General features: G+C 46.6%; 1 protein-coding gene across 16 annotated transcripts in view; it reads right to left on the bottom strand.

The window, feature by feature from the left end:
• The window catches only part of PHYLLO (2-oxoglutarate decarboxylase/hydro-lyase/magnesium ion-binding protein), a 169922-nt gene that overhangs the window by 17629 nt on the left and 136341 nt on the right, over positions 1-15952 (bottom strand). For 14 of the 16 annotated variants that reach the window (XR_015263729.1, XM_086784346.1, XM_086784344.1 and 11 more), the window contains 5 exons: positions 15244-15311; positions 14994-15152; positions 13045-13170; positions 12814-12939; positions 12601-12718 (listed from right to left, as the gene is read on the bottom strand). Coding sequence is in view for 15 of the 16 variants with exons in the window: in XM_086784346.1 (XP_086640472.1) it covers positions 12601-12718; positions 12814-12939; positions 13045-13170; positions 14994-15152; positions 15244-15311 (597 nt within the window). In the remaining variant the exon portion in view is untranslated. The remainder of the gene's footprint in view (positions 1-12600; positions 12719-12813; positions 12940-13044; positions 13171-14993; positions 15153-15243; positions 15312-15952) is intronic. The other 2 variants (XM_086784347.1, XM_086784349.1) reach the window with 1 other exon arrangement.

The raw sequence follows: 15952 nt of genomic DNA, 5'->3' as shown, positions 1-15952 counted from the left end.
AACAGAAACCCTTATACGGTGTGAATATAGTGGGGGGGGGGGGTACGCTATGGAGGTGAGTGGAGTACACTGAGGGGATACAATATCATGTGGGATGGGGGGGTACACTATGGAGGTGCCTCCATCTCATAATATGTGCCGCATCGGACGCCGGCGGATCTCCTCAATATCCTCTGTGGTCAGCACCCTGACTGGGTGCCCCGCATGTCTTGCAAGAATAATCCGGATCCACCACAACAACCTCCGTCTATGCGGGGATGCCCTCCTCCGTAGTCGTGGGCGTCTGGACCACCCAAGCTCAATCGCACGATCAATCAGTGTACCGCTGGTGTGGGCGGTATCCATGTCCTGCTGCTGCATATATAATGCAGCTCTATCTCTGGCTCCCCATGGCATACTCGACATATCCAGGCCTTAAATGGTATACCTCTATATCGGCCAATCTCAATCTCAAGCTGGTGTGAGGATGTGCGAATCTGACCAATAGCACATCATACTGCATGAGACAAGTGTACATCCATGTAATTGGGTCTGATCACAAAACCATTTGCTGTGAGCTAAAGAAAATGCTCTCTGTAGAAAGCCATCTTTGTGCCCAGCTCCTCAGTCGGCTATATCCATGTCCTCCTAATGTCCAGCTGAACTAAATCCTGACGGATGAGTCTGGTAATCTCTGTCCGTGTGAGAGTGAGAGAGGGTGCCTCCAGAGAATACTGGAAGGGAGGCAATCTGTCCATGCTAAAACCATGTGCCTGGAACCAAGATGTCATCTGTCCATACCAACAAGCCATGTCTCCCTGTAAAGCTAACTGTCGGGAGGACTCAAGGGCGAGGCGTGCATGTCTGTCTCGGGGGAGATCCCACAAGCCATGTATGTAGGAGACTGATCTCGTAAGAGCCTCAATCACCAAAGGAGCAGCCGCCAACTGTGCTCGAATAATCTCATGAGAGGTACCGAGGCCTTGGCTTAAATAATCCTAGCAATCATAGATACCAAAGGCCTCTCCATACCTCTCCACCCGCCTGCGCTGTGATGGCCCACTGAACCCATATCTGCACTCCATAAAGCATAGCTGATGTCACTAGAGTGTCAAAAAGCCAAAGTTTCGTTCAAGGTTCCTGAAACTGAACCTGCGAACACATTCTCTCCAAACCACCCAGGGCTGCATGTGCTCTAATCAATCTAGTCTCTGCTGCTCTCCTCATCGAAAACACTGGCCCACTGAATACTACCCCAAGATATGTATATGCATCTGTATACTCCACAATCTCCTGCAATATCATCAGCATATAACAATAGTGGGATCCATGTACCTGCTAGCTGGGCTCCTCTGTCCCCCAATCTCTCAATGTAGTCAGAAGCCTCATCCACATATATACCAAACAATGAAGGAGAGAACGGGCAACCTTGCTTCACTCCTATAGTGGAGTGAACCAAAGTAGAGACCCCCTCTGGGGTGCGTACCTGTCCTGCAACTAATCTATATAAAGCCATAATCCCCCATATGAGCTCTGTGGGTACTCCCATCTCCTGTAATCGCCTCATCAATCTGGCTCTGGGCACTGTATCAAATGCTTTGCGGAACTCCACAAAGCTACAATAAATCCGTCACCCATGCGACCTGCCCTCCTCAATAATGGCCCGCAGAGTCAAGATGTGGTCAAGAGTAGAGAAACCTCTCCTGAACCCTGCCTGTCCCTCTGCTCGAATGCCACTCTCTCTCTGCCCATCTACTCAACTGCTGCTCAAGAATAAATGCATACAATCGTGCTAGTGTGTGACCAATCATAATAGTGCGATAATTTCCTGGCTCCATAAGGGTCCCCTGACTTGAAGATAGGCACGATGGTGGACATACTCCAACTCTCGGGTAAGCCTTCACACATAGCACGATTGAACATCACTGCTAGAAGCTCTGCCAGCATGTCTCTCGCATGAATAAAGTGCTCAACGACCAATCCATCATGATCATATGCTCTCCCAGTCTTCATCCTATCAATGGCCTTCCTTACCATCTCTGAAGTAAAGAAAGTACATGTGTGTGGGCATGGTACTGGCGGGTCAGGAAAAGGTGTCTGTCCAGGAACTGTATATAGAGATGCTGCATAACTACCCCAGACCTCTGTAGAAGTGATGGCCAAAGCAGGGGAGGACTCATGAAACAAACGCCAAGCCTCCCTCGAATCCTGGCTCAAGAACAGCTGGTTTAATTACTGCTCTAGCTGAGCAAGGAAGGCCCGCTTCTTCCTTCGCACAAGGCGCCGGAAGGCAATACGTGACTGTCGGTGAGTAGTGACTCCCAAAGCAACCTCCCGCTGCAGTCGGGCTCTTGTCTCTCTGCACTCCTCATCATACCAGCTGTTCTGGGGCATACACCCAGAACGCTGTCTCTGTCCAGGCTGAGTATGTGGATATGCCTCTCTCGCTGCATCCTATAAAGTCCTGTCAGTATATGGGTCAGCTCCTCCAAAGGTCTCCCTGGCTCCTCTGTGTACAGACGTCTATAAATCCCATCTCTGTAGACAGCATCAGTCTCTGAAGTAAAAGTATATCGAGTGTGATCTGCCCCTCGTGTCCTCTGAGGTGTGGTAAAGTGAAAAGAGATGGTCAATGTCAACAATGCATGATCCACTACTACCCCAATGGGCCGAGATCCAACTGTGAAGTCCTCAATGCATGAAACAAAGCTCGGCATAGCCATAACATAATCCACTGTGCTAGCACCATGTCTATGTGGAAAGCAAGTAAAACCAGCTGCTGCTGACGGAAACCTCTGCAAGCCATTAAGTATGGCCAACCCATGTGCAGTCCCCATATCTACCAAATATCTCCCATACTCTGTGCACTCCACATCCTGTGAGTGTCTGTCTAATTCCATATCCAGAGTGTCCATCTCTCCCAGCATCTCCTCTGAGGTATCATAAAAGGCTGTCTGGCGGTTGCCCGTCCGGGCATTAAAGTCCCCTAACAGGATGATGTCTCCATCCCTAGCAAATGTCATCATCTAGCACAGAGAAAGGAGACTGCCCTCTAGGTGCTGCATATGTCGATGTACTAGGAGCAAAATAGCATATGGCAATATACAGGAATCTGCTTGTGTCGGCCCTCAGTCTCACCCACATATATCTGGCATGATCATCTCTCCGAACGATGAGTAGAAGTGGTTGCAGCTCCTCCCTGAAAAGAACTGCCACCCCCCCTAATCCTCGACTACTGTGTACCGATCTCGTCCCTACTCTGCAAGTTGTCTCCCATCTGTATCCTGTCACCTGTGGCATCATCTGACCAGGGGCTGGTGAGTCTCCCAGTAGAAGACTATATCTCTATCTCTAAAGCTGTCCTCAAAGGCACCTACATCAAGTCTGAGGGATCCATTGCAGTTCCAGGCTGCCAGCTTTAATTTGGTCCCATAGGTCTCGCCCCGTCATGTAGAGCGTCGCTCCACGATGCCCTTTTTTGTCGACTAGACCACACAACAAACCCCTCTCACAATCTGTCAACCGATCATGGACTGTCCGCCAATTTCGCACCCAACCGATCATGGTACGTCCGCCAAGTCTCCCCTCATCGACTGTATGCCATCTTCTCCACCTATCTTCTCATCCACCTCTCGTCTCAACCAACCCCTCGCACGTCCGCCGTCCACCATCCGCCTCCCAGATTTTGGAGTGCCGCCAACTACCCCTCTTCGACTATCTGCCAACTCCCCCACCTCTCTCCAGTCATCTGGCCCTCCTTGCAATGCCCGACCGCCTCCCTTGTCGACTCACCTTCCCCCTCCAATCGGACAGGGCCAACCCCTTCTACACCCGTCCACCTCCCCTTTTGGAATCATTCGCTACACCCCACCCCAATCCTCACCCTCCGTCGACCATCTGTTTGTCCCCCTTCTAAACCATCCGCCGCTAATTTACCATCCGCAAATTTGTGCTCTTCGACTATCCGTCTACCCCCACCATCTTTTTCCCCTTCTTGAACCGTCTGCCACCTCACCCCACTTCTGGACATCGCCAAATTTGCCTTTTCACCCAACCATCAACTTCCCTCGTCGTCCTCTTTTTCCCCTTCTTCAACCGTCTGCCACCTCACTCTATGCCCACCAGTCAGCTCCCACAACCGACACACCCCCCCCCCCGCCCCCCCCCTTGTCGTTTCACCACACCCAACCCCCTTCGTCGGTTCACAACACAGCCCCCTTCATCGATTCACAACACTGCCCCCCCCCCCCCCCCCCTACGTCGACTCAATCACAACCGCTCCTTTTGTCGATTCAGCAGTCGATATCTTCCCTTGCCATCGAATAGCCCTCCCCTTAACCCGATCGTCCGACAGCCCTCTCACGCTACCTCCACCATCACTACCTAACCTTTCTCGCCACGAATCACCAACACCACCCTATGTTTCTCTCTAACGATCTACTCAATAAACTCCCCCTTCTGCCTCACCTTGGTCTTGCCAAGGTTCACTATTAACGTCTTGCTGCTCACAAAACATGTGTAATGCCTCCAAATATTTATGTAGCCCCTCGGATGAGTTTGAAACAAGCATTATATCATCTACACGCAGTAAAATGGCAATCAAGGTGCCTACCAAAGGAGAACCTATGCCACCCACTCTATCAATGAAATCGAAAACCTGAACATTGTACACCTTGTTTCACCCAATCGTGCTACAGATCTCCTGTGACAAGCCTCCTAGAGCTCCAACCCAACAAATAACTGAGAAGGTGTACATAGATCCTATAAGCATCTAAGGAGGCAAGCCTGCAGTAAAGTCATAAACTTTGCAGAGGTCCACAAGGCAGCACTAAAGCTAACGACTATGTGATCTCCTCACAATGATAGTCCTTAATGTGAAAATGTCGTCCCAATATGGAGTATATCCTCTGATAGCTTGCCTGCTCCGTGGTCCTGTATCCATTTCTCTCCGCAAGGAAGCTGACTTTTGACTCCAGTACATAAAGCTTGGCCAATGTATGACCAATCATGACAGTCATGTAGTTGTATCGATCCAAAGGGTCCCCGACCTTGTGGATGGGAATACTGGTGTTAGTACAGCATGATGATGGGAAACCATGGCATAAGGCTCTGTTGAACATGTGGACTAGCAAGGGGGCAGAAGTAACACATGCATGTACAATGTGCTCTGCAAGTAATCCGTCGTGGTCTTCGGTCCGCTCATCCCGAAGATCCTGAATTACTGTAATGACGTAAGATATTGTGAACAGGGTGAACATAGTGGGTCGCCAACATGCGGCAAGGCAAGGGGAGCTTACTAGGCACCTAGTAGAGTTTTTGTCTGTATGTGTGCCAAATAAGGGAGTTACTGATCGTTGTGAGTGGTTTGTGTTCTAGAAGCTTGAGCACGTGTCCCCACTATCAGCGCTCAAAAAAGTTTAGCTAAGAAAGATCTCTTCTTGCAACCAGAAGGCATCAGAAAATCTGTTGCACTTTGTAATTCTTGATTTTCCCTGCCGCTTGTTCTTGCAAGAGATAGAGGTGATGACAGCACACTCATCATCATATCAACCATTTTTTCACATCAATCCGCATGCAGGTTGGGCGTGGTAGAGCAGTGTGTGCAAGGGAAAGAGGCTTTGGCTGTATGCAAGATAGTGGTTAGCTGAAAGGTTAGTAGAGGAAGTGGAACGGGGGGGTCAAGTTCACAAAGTTGACAGTAGATGTGATCTTGGTATACACCATCTAGCTCATGACGAAAGTGAACATGTGTGTAGTGAGAGGTGAGTGTACTGGGGTGTAGAGTGAGAAAGGTGCCAAAGATGGTAAAAGAAAGGTAAGTGTGATCATCACTAAGTGGGGGAGGCAGGACAATGAAGTCATGAATATGGGGCACCAAGGCCGAGGATCCCATTAGATAGTCAACTATAGTAGAGCCTCCAACCGTTTGGGAAGCAAATGACGGAGTACTCCGTAATGTCCTCAGAAAGAGACAGGTATGGCGATTTCTCCACTTGGTTGTGCATATGTGGATGTCTCTCACTGGAAGTATCAAGCTGCTATATGCACTAATCTGCCCCCTCGTAAGCATAGCCTCGTCCACATGTCATGGATCTCCTCATCTCCTTGACCACTGTAAGAATCCTTTGAAGGTGTGGCCTAAATAGTACCACCCCACCTGATCCCCGCACTTCTCCACATACTGTAGTCTCCCCTCTGTATACTAACTCCCATTCCTATCCAGATACATATTGCAATCTTGTCTTGGATTCTAATCTGTCTCCATGTAAAAGATGACGTCTCTCACTACGAATGTCTCTGAAAAGCCTCCATGGTCCAACCAAAATGTACCATTGCAGTTCCAATTGGCTATATTCTCAATCTTGTTTTGGTCTCGTAGATCCCACACCACTAGTCGGGGTGGTGCTCTATAATGATAACACAACCATCTTGATAAATGGACCATTTACTTGCTTAGCACACCTCCATGACTTCTATCACCCGAGTCTTTTTATGGTTCCACCTGCAAACATGGTTAAGGTCATCATCAACGTAGATTTCCTTGCCCTGTAGGGAAGACCTTTGGTGAAGGAAGGTCTCGCAGGACTCGCATCCTGACAATTCAGGAGCGACCTCTCCCTGCTCATATCTGTGCTGGCTCTCCATGCATCGATGAAGGGGCATCCCCTCCATACCTATTAGTTGGCATAGTTTTACTCCATATGTGACACGCGGAAGCCTCGACTTAGTTGATCCAGTCCTAAGCCTACTAATTAGGAACACTAATGCAGAAAGAAATGATTAGATAAAGAGAGAGAAGAGAGATGAACTGTGCTTTCAGATATTGGTTGACACAAAAGGATGTCTTTGACTGTACAACTTGTACAACTTCTATGGCCTTTGGCCTTCCAAAATGACAGCCCCTACACATATCCGACTGCTGTCGGCCAGCAGACGACAAGTACCTTCTTCATTTAATGCTGCCCACTTCCCCTAAAGGATGGCTTTCAACCTGGCTGACCAGCCCCTTTGACCAATAGAGCTCTTCTTTGTCTGTCAGAGCCTGCGAGTGCCCTAGAGCTACCCACGCGACTTACCCTGGAGTGGCTTATGACCTGGCCGACCAACCCCTTTGACCAGTAGAGCTTCTTCTTTGCTTGTTAGAGCCTACTAGTGCCCTAGAACTACCCTACACTAGCTACCAAATCAGGGATTAGCCATGTCCACGTCTCTGCACGTGGACATCTCCTCCTACTAAACTTGATGACGGAATTCCATCCTTTGACCTTTGATTAAATGACTGTCAGCATCCCTTGTCTGCACACGCATTCCAAAACTTGTCATCTCTCCTCCCTAGCTCTTTCCTCCCTAACAACCTTGACTGAAAACCCTGCCATTCCTCAATTTCCACTCCACAACTGCATGGGGTCTAAGAGAGAATTGATCTTGAACTCACACCAGTATGAAAGTCGAAAGAGATTTGTGCCCCCGTTGAAAATTGTGCATCTGTGCCCCCTTGCCTACAATCCTAGCCCCTTAACACAGCGATGGTCTTCTTTCCAAGGATAATCATGCCTTTGCCTACCCTTGGAACTGCTCCCAAGTGCCTCTAGTGTGCCCCTTTGAGCATACAACTCCCAGGGGTGATTCTTGTGGTTTTGCTTGCAGGTGACCAGCCCCCTAACTGCTACCCTGGCTGTATTTCTTCCCATGAATCTTGTTGGTCATGTCCACTCCCGGCTAGTTCAGGTGTGAACCCAGCTTACTCACGGGCACTTTTTCCCTGTGACTGTGACTGGACACAGGTTTTTTCCCCGCATGAACACACTTATGTGTGTTGGGCACTTTGCCCTAGGCCTTTTTAGTACTCACTTGTACTTTCATTTCATATCATTATTGAGTACATCTTTTCCAGCACTCTCATGTTTCTCTGTGCTTGAGGTTGTGTGTGTGTGTGTGTGCAGGCTAGCTTCCCTCCTACCCAACATTGGTATCAGAGCCTGGTTAGGGTTAGGGTAAGGGTTACACCCTGTTGCTCCCAAACATTAGGGTTAGGGTTTGTCCCTTGCTCCAGCCTATTGCACACTTTAGACACCACACACTCTCTCTCTAGATCAGCGTGTATTCCCTGCTCCATACAAGTGTGCCCACGACCGTACGCCCTCTGTGTGCGCCGCCGCCGCCGCCGCCGCCGTCGCCGTCGACTGTACGAGCGCCGCCCGTCGCATTCGCTGCCCTCTACCGCCACTCTGCACCGTCGCCGTCAACTGTACGGTGCGCCGCCCTGCCTTCGCCTTTTGTACCTGCTGCCCGAGTGTAGCCGCCTAGCTGTACCTGCCCGATTTGTACCTACCCAACATCTCCACCCACCAGCACGCTACAAAATTTGGGGCATTTGAAGTTTTTCGAAAATTTCAGCCCACAGGTTTATAGATCTGCAAGGTTTAAGGGATTTACAAATTTTCGACCTGAAATTGCACATTTTACCTGTTGAAATTTGGGGCTTTTCACCATTGAGCCTGCAATTGCAACATTGGCACACATTGGCATTGATTGCAGCAGATTTGGTGCATAATTGCACTAGAGATTTGGGGATTTTGCAAAAATTGGCACTATTTTGCAGCAATTGACTCGATTTTGCAGAAATTGGCACTATTACAGGCACATTTGGTTGGCATTGGAGCATTTCCCCCAATTTTTTGGGTATTACAAGCACATTTGGTTGGCATTGGGGCATTTCCCCCAATTTTTGGGCATTGCAGCACTTGGTACACGTGACAATCACATTAGCAGATTTACAGGTGCACATCTGGTTCAGATGTGGTCTAATTGGTTGCCTAAAAATTAGGGTTTTTCTACATTGAGCCCATTTTTGGAGCATTCGACCAATTTACATTTGATCTGCTAGGATTTGAGCACTTGCAGCTCTTACAAGTGTCAGCTGATTGTGTTTTTTACGGCACATGTATACATTTGCCGTTTGCTGTAGTATATGTATCTCATTGTGGGCACTTTGACAGATTTGCATCATCATGCAGTACACTTGCAGATTTGGGACATGCATATGTATTTCTCCTAGTGAAGGAGTTTCCTTTCAGTCCATTCGTTATCCTGCTATTTATCTCCCGCATTCTTACGGTTTTGCTGGACATTGCATACTCGTGGTGACTTGTGACAGATTTGATGTTCTATCATGGCCAACAGTAATAATAACCTCTTTGGAATGCTATCTCAAGAGGACAAGCTCAATGGGGACAACTACCCTATGAGGGCTTATATGATGTATGGTTGTATGTGGATGGCACTGAGGAGCGTCCTCTTGCACCGCTCCAGCGGAAGGTGAAGTGATTCCCGCTCATCCTCCTGCAGGTCCACCTCCTCGTCTTCCTCCTACTCAGCAGCAGCGTACTTGGGATGCTAGGGATGCTCAGGCCCATGCATTGATTGCTCTTTCGTGCCGCAGGCAAATCATACCGCACATTCGATCTTGCACCACTGCAAAGGGTGCTTGGGATACCTTGGCGGCATTGTATTCAGGTCGCAATGAGGCTCGTGTAGCTTACCTTCGGGGCAAGCTTGAGACTGACCGCATGCTTGAAGGTGACTCTATCGATCAGTACCTTACGCATGTGAAGGACCTACCAGAGCAGCTCATTAACATTGATGAGGTTTTGACAGATAGCTATCTTGTTCAGACAGTTTTGCGCAACTTGCCTAACTCTTATCAGACATTTGGCACCACTTTGCGGTTTTGGCACCACTTTGCGGTTGTTGGCTCTGGCAATGCACCTAATGCGGTCACTTTTGACAACCTTGTGACTCTCTTGCTCAGTGAAGAGCAATCTCCTTCCAACAGGAACAACATGATGTCTGTTGAGTCAGCAATGGCTCCTCCTTTCGTGGTGGGAACAGATCTAGGCCTAAACGTAGCCCATCGAATCCTCCCAAGACATAGGACAAGCCTGAAAAGAAAAAGCGTTGTAACTATTGTAGGAAAACAGGGCACACCCTAGAGGAATGCAGGAAGCGTATTGAGAGTGAAAAAAAGAAGAAGTTGGCATCTTCTTCCACAAGTGCAGATCAGGCCAATTTGGCTACACATGTGTAAGCCTTGACACTTACATCTTCATTGCCTGCAAAGATGTCTTCTGATGCCATTGCTTTTGATGACTATGCTTTATAGTCTGTACTCCATGGTATGCATTGTCTGGCAGATGCATTTCAGGGGGGGTTTCTACTTTCCCACATGCAGTTGGTGATGCCTCATGGTCACTTATGCTTGTTGACCCTTATGCTGGTCTATGCTAGACGCTTTCTCTTATGTCATGTCTACTGGAGATGCCTTTTATGCTGTTTTCCCTTGCAGCGGGATTGTTTCTACAGTGTTGACATTAAAACTTTCTCACATGTGATGTTTACTGGGAGTGCCTTTTACACACTTGGCCAGTGTTGGCTTGCTCTCATGGTTTTTACATGTCACATGTATATTATTCATTGTGGGATTATGCATCTTTACATTTGCCATACATGCCACTGATCATGGCATCGCTGAGAGTTTACCTATCCTCTCATAGCATTGGCTGATGCCCGCCTCGAGCCCCTACTTTTTCTCCAAATTTTCAGCTTTCCCCATTGCTGAATTTTTACTTTTATCAGCCCTACCCTTGCTGATTTTTTCCTCATCGGATCCTCCATTGATGAGTATCACTTCTGCAGCTTACACTGCACGTCTCACAGGCATGACTTCAGGATCCTGTTGCCTTTACACATGCGTATATCTGCTACCTCTTCTTATGCTTATCACTGGTGCAGTTACAGAGCATTGATGTGATTTACATGCAGTTTAGCTTGGCATTTGGTACTTGCCTTCAGGGGGGTATTACGCGATGCCTCTTCATTTGATGCAGTTGATGTCCACATGATCTTTTCCATGCATTTTTGGTGATGCATTTTTTTACTACTGTGCTCTAGCATTAGCACTATGACATTAGGGATTCTCCTTTTCCCCGTCATATAGTGCTTGCTTTTTTCATTGGCACTGCAATTCACTCTTACTCTGGAGCATAGTGCAGGGCACCATTCACAGTTTTATCACCCTGCTGCTACCCGTTCACACCATTCACTTGAGGGGGTTTTGTTGGTCATGTCCACTCCCGGCTAGTTCAGGTGTGAACCCAGCTTACTCACGGGCACTTTTTCCCTATGACTGTGACTGGACACAGGTTTTTTCCCTGTGTGAACACACTTATGTGTGTTGGGCACTTTACCCTAGGCCTTTTCAGTACTCACTTGTACCTTCATTTCAAATCATTATTGAGTACATCTTTTCGAGCACTCTCACGTTTCTCTGTGCTTGAGGTTGTGTGTGTGTGTGTGCAGGCTAGCTTCCCTCCTACCCAACAAATCTGTCCACCTTGATGGGACTTCTAGTGCTTAGCTTGGCTGATCTTGATGCTCTGATACCAATGCGACATGCGGAAGCCTTGACTTACTTGATCCAGCCCCGAGTATACTGAACACTAATGCAAAAGGCAATGATTAGACAGTTGGCCTTCCAAAATCAACTTCACCTGCCCCAACCAGGGATCAGATGATTCGTGACTAGGATTTGACTAGCTATTTATAGGCTCATCGACTGCCCCTACACATATCCAACTGCTGTCGACCAGCAGAGGACAAGTTCAATCTGCATTTAATGCTGCCGGCTGGCTTATGACCTGGCTGACCAGCCCCTTTGATCAGTAGAGCTTCTTAGTTGCCTGTCGGAGCCTGCTAGTGCCCTGGAACTACCCTGAACTTGCTTCCAAATCAGCGATCAGCCATAAGGTTGTCCATGTCCACACGTGTGCACTTGGCTCCATCTTCAACAAAAGAGTTCCCTGCAGGAAATCTTGTGATGCATACTTGAAGTGTCATATACACCCCCCCCCCCCCCCCCCCCCCCCCCCCCCCACATCTATGCTTCTCTTCCTCGAGTGTAGTGGTCATGATAGCACACGTGTTCAATCAGATCTTCCGTTTCTTGAACACCTTTACCCATTCGGAGGTAGCCTCAATGTCTTTGTCTAGACCCACTGTGGTGGCCTGGATATCTTCCTGAAACATGGCAGGGCTTCTCTGATTTGATTTATCTCCGAAAGAAAGGCTGTCTGCTGGATTCCTAATCCCCTTCTTCCATTTCAGCATTTAGCCACTCATGCTACTCTTTCAGCCTGGACAGTTCTTGATCATGGGCCTCCTTCAACTCAGCTACTTCCTGGAGATGATACTCTTCCTAGAATATAGGAATATCCCAGACTATGACAAAGCCATCCCATGGAACTATTATTTTTCTGTGTGTTGACATTAATATGGGCTTTCATTTTGTAAGATCCATGGAGCTGTTATTTTTATCCATGTTGGCATTAATATGGGCTTCCATTTTGTCAAGGACCTCCTTCAGTCTATCTGCAGGCTGTTCCATCTCATGGAGCAAGTACAGAGAATGACAAAGACAGACATAACCATGCACGCAGGGGCCATTCCAACAAATTGTCCATCCAAGAAGATACAGTTGATGGCTATTCAGATGATAAAGAGTTAAAAAAACACCTTTCTGCATTCAGTTTCCTTAGTGGGATACATGAATGTGAGAAATTTTACCTCACCATATCCGGAAAGCCCATTGCAGAGATGGATACAAAATATGAAGCCCTGCCTATAATCTGAGTTAGTTGATCTTTCCCACACCGTGGTGGTGGGATTAGCAGACATCTGAAATCTGGAGAATCCAAAAAAATGAAAGAAGCTGAATCAATGCATATGTTTACAAATTGTCTTTGTATTGACAAACACTGCAGTCAATGACTGAATAACCTGTACTTATGATAAACAGCCTCCTCAATGGTCCAATTTTTAAACCCCTGCCCAAAAATCCCTTCAGTTCTTTGCACTACTCGAAGAGCTCGCCTAATAGCCTGCCTTGTTGATGACTGGAGATGTCTGCAGTTGGTTTCTTTTTTTAAGCAAAAAGGTATGCAGAGAAATACCTTTATGAAAACATAGACATAAGTAAACTTTTAACCCTATAGAGGGATTCTGGGAAACCTGTGAATTTCAGCATTTTCTTCCACGCTACTCTCCACTTCCACGATCCAGTTTAGCTGCTGTTTCTGTATAAATTCTAGAGCATCCAGTAGTTGCTGTCTGGACCGCACAAGTGTATGATTTACCCTGTTTGTAATGTACCAGAATGTTAAAGATCACCACCGCTGTTTCACAATTCTCTAAAGCGTCTATCAAAACAATTTATCCAAATCCTTTTTGAACTGGAATTAAAAACAGCATGAAGCTTCAGGGAAACAAGAGAAAAGATCCATAGAGAACAAACACACTCCATACATTTCCCTTCAGAGAGAACATACACATATAGGCTCACCAAGAGCAGTCTTCTGTCTTCCCTAAAGCAAAGGTATTTTACCTACCACACTAGAGTTTAGAGTTAGTACCTACCATTTGTCAATGTGTCCGCCCCCACACCCATCCCCCCATGCGCAAAAGAAGTACAAAAACAAACAAACAAAAAACTCCCAAAAATTCTTCCTACAAAAAAAGTCTCTATTTTTTCCCCCTTGAGTAAATCCTTCTGCAGTAGCAACTTGAATGCCCACCTCAAGGTGGCTTGGTTTCCAACCCAACGACCGTACAATTATGGCCACAAACGGCCCGGATGCCGCTGACGAGAATGGAGGGATCTGAACTTGGGACCTCCCCCTTTCCGGCCACAAACCCACACCATAGGATACACACCCATTGGCAGAAATGATAGTCTCTTAAGAAGAGGTGCTAGTTATGAGTGCGAGATCTCACAAGTACAAAGAAAGTTCCTTGCACATCTAATTACAAAGCTTAGGTTGTACGTCACAGCATATCCAAGCTAAGCAATCAAGCAGGTCTGCAACAACATTTAACTAAACATTTTAAGAGTAAAATGTTCACATACGATCAATATTTTCATTTTAATACTAGAATTGGCTTCTAGTACCATCTACCGAAGGTGTGAGGACCTTACACCACGGAGATATTGTTGCTTCACTAATACAAGCCTATTAATGATAGAAGTTTCCATTTAGCCTAAAAAGAAAAGAAGGCTGTCCTCTAAACTTCCCTTGTAGACATCATGAGGCTATGGCAAGGCATCTCACCATTCAACCTCATCATGAGATACCAGACCCTCTACAACACACTTTTTTTTTTTTTGTAAAACCACACTTTCTATTACTTTACTGCGTAAAGAGAATAGCCCCCAAGATAAGGGCACTACTCATACAACGTACAACTAAAAGCAGTGGAAAAACAAGTGCAGGTGCAACTGGTCCAGCTGCTGTAGCTGAAAACAGTCATATAGAAATTGACGCAATGATTGACACGGAAGTAGTAATACATGTCAATCTCAGCCAACTGGAAAACCAGCCAATTAAGATCAATCCACCTTGTCCAAAGTGCCCAAAATCTTGTACATGCAAGAAAAGGAGTTGTGTCTATCAATTCTCTTGCCAATCTGTTCTACAACACACACACACACATGCACACACAGGAATACCATGATCATGCTAAAGAGAAAGCATGTAAACAACATAACTTGCAAGCTAAGTGCTGAAGCAATCCCAGCTACCGTATGTAATGGAAAGAGGTCTTGAAAACATGCCCACAAAACTAACATGGCCATTCACTTTAGTGCATCCAACTTGGCCTGTCCATACTCACATTCTAATATTGGCAAGCGATTTATTATACTTTAGCCCAAAGGCATTAAACTTTCACTGAAAGTCCATAATCATGACAAAAAGGCTCCTCTCCCATACATGCTTGGTTGCCTTAACGTGCAAAAGTACTCCTAAGAATTGATACATAAGAGAAAATTAAAAAATATCATTTATATTGTTTTTCCCTTTCTCTGAGGAGAGAAAGAGAAGGACTCGTGCAACAAGCAAACTTTATTGATAACTGTTGTTTGTAACATGTTCTCGGACATGCCAAAAGCCATCAAATCTTACCTGTGTGCTAGGCAAAGTTGTCGAATGGAAACATCATGAGGTGTTGTAAAGAACTTTGTAAATGTTGTAGCTGATGCAGTATTAGAAATGGGAAGGAGGCTAAAGATTCCTCCACCAGAGTTATTCACTACCACCACCACAACTGGTGGCTGCCCAGCTCTTGAAACAAAGCAAAAAGGACACACATTTAGAAAATCAAGGAGGACATCAGATACTTTAAAAAACTAGAGGGAACAACAAGAGGTTGTACCTCCTGTTCAAAAACATCAACCCGTTTGTATCATGAAGAAACGAGACGTCCCCTAAAAGGAGTGTTACCTGATTCAGCATGTGCACCATTCAGAGCTATGCCATACATTGCTTCAATATGATATCAATAGAAAAGAGGAAAAATGAGAAGTGAATCTGTGTTTATCATTGGCTCGAGGGCCTTTAAGGGCAAGAAGGCACAACTAAAGCAAGCAATAAGTTTATGCAAAGTCAATGTAAACCCTGCAATGCAATGAACACAAGCATCTGCACAAAAACCATGGTGTGGAGCCTCTTAAAAAGGGTAGCGTCTTCCTTTGTCTTTAATCACAGACACAGTAAAGCTCGTTCAGAGTGTCTTTCTAACATTTTACAACTAAACAACACTAATAACAGTATCCAACTGCATTTTCTTCAGCCCTCATCAATACAAAGATGGCAGCTCCAAGTCACTTCAACCAGGTAGAAGCATGTCCCATATTCCAAGGACACCGAGAGATTCCATTCTGGGGTATGTATATTGATCTTTCCCAGCAGTTGTGGGTAACAAGGACACCGGGGATCTGTTAATGGCAAATGCATCCGGGCTTCACATCTGCATCGCCCTACTCTGCCTTCGCCGCGCCCAGCCTTGCCATTGGTCGCCATCGCTTTATACTCTGCCGTTGCCTGTAAGACCACAGCAGCCGGTTCTGTCTGCGATTTTAGGG

Source organism: Cibotium barometz, chromosome 47 (genome assembly GCF_041138505.1).
Source record: "Cibotium barometz isolate CiBa-2024 chromosome 47, ASM4113850v1, whole genome shotgun sequence".
NCBI lineage: Eukaryota > Viridiplantae > Streptophyta > Polypodiopsida > Cyatheales > Cibotiaceae > Cibotium > Cibotium barometz.
This window is presented reverse-complemented; position numbering and strand designations above follow the sequence as displayed.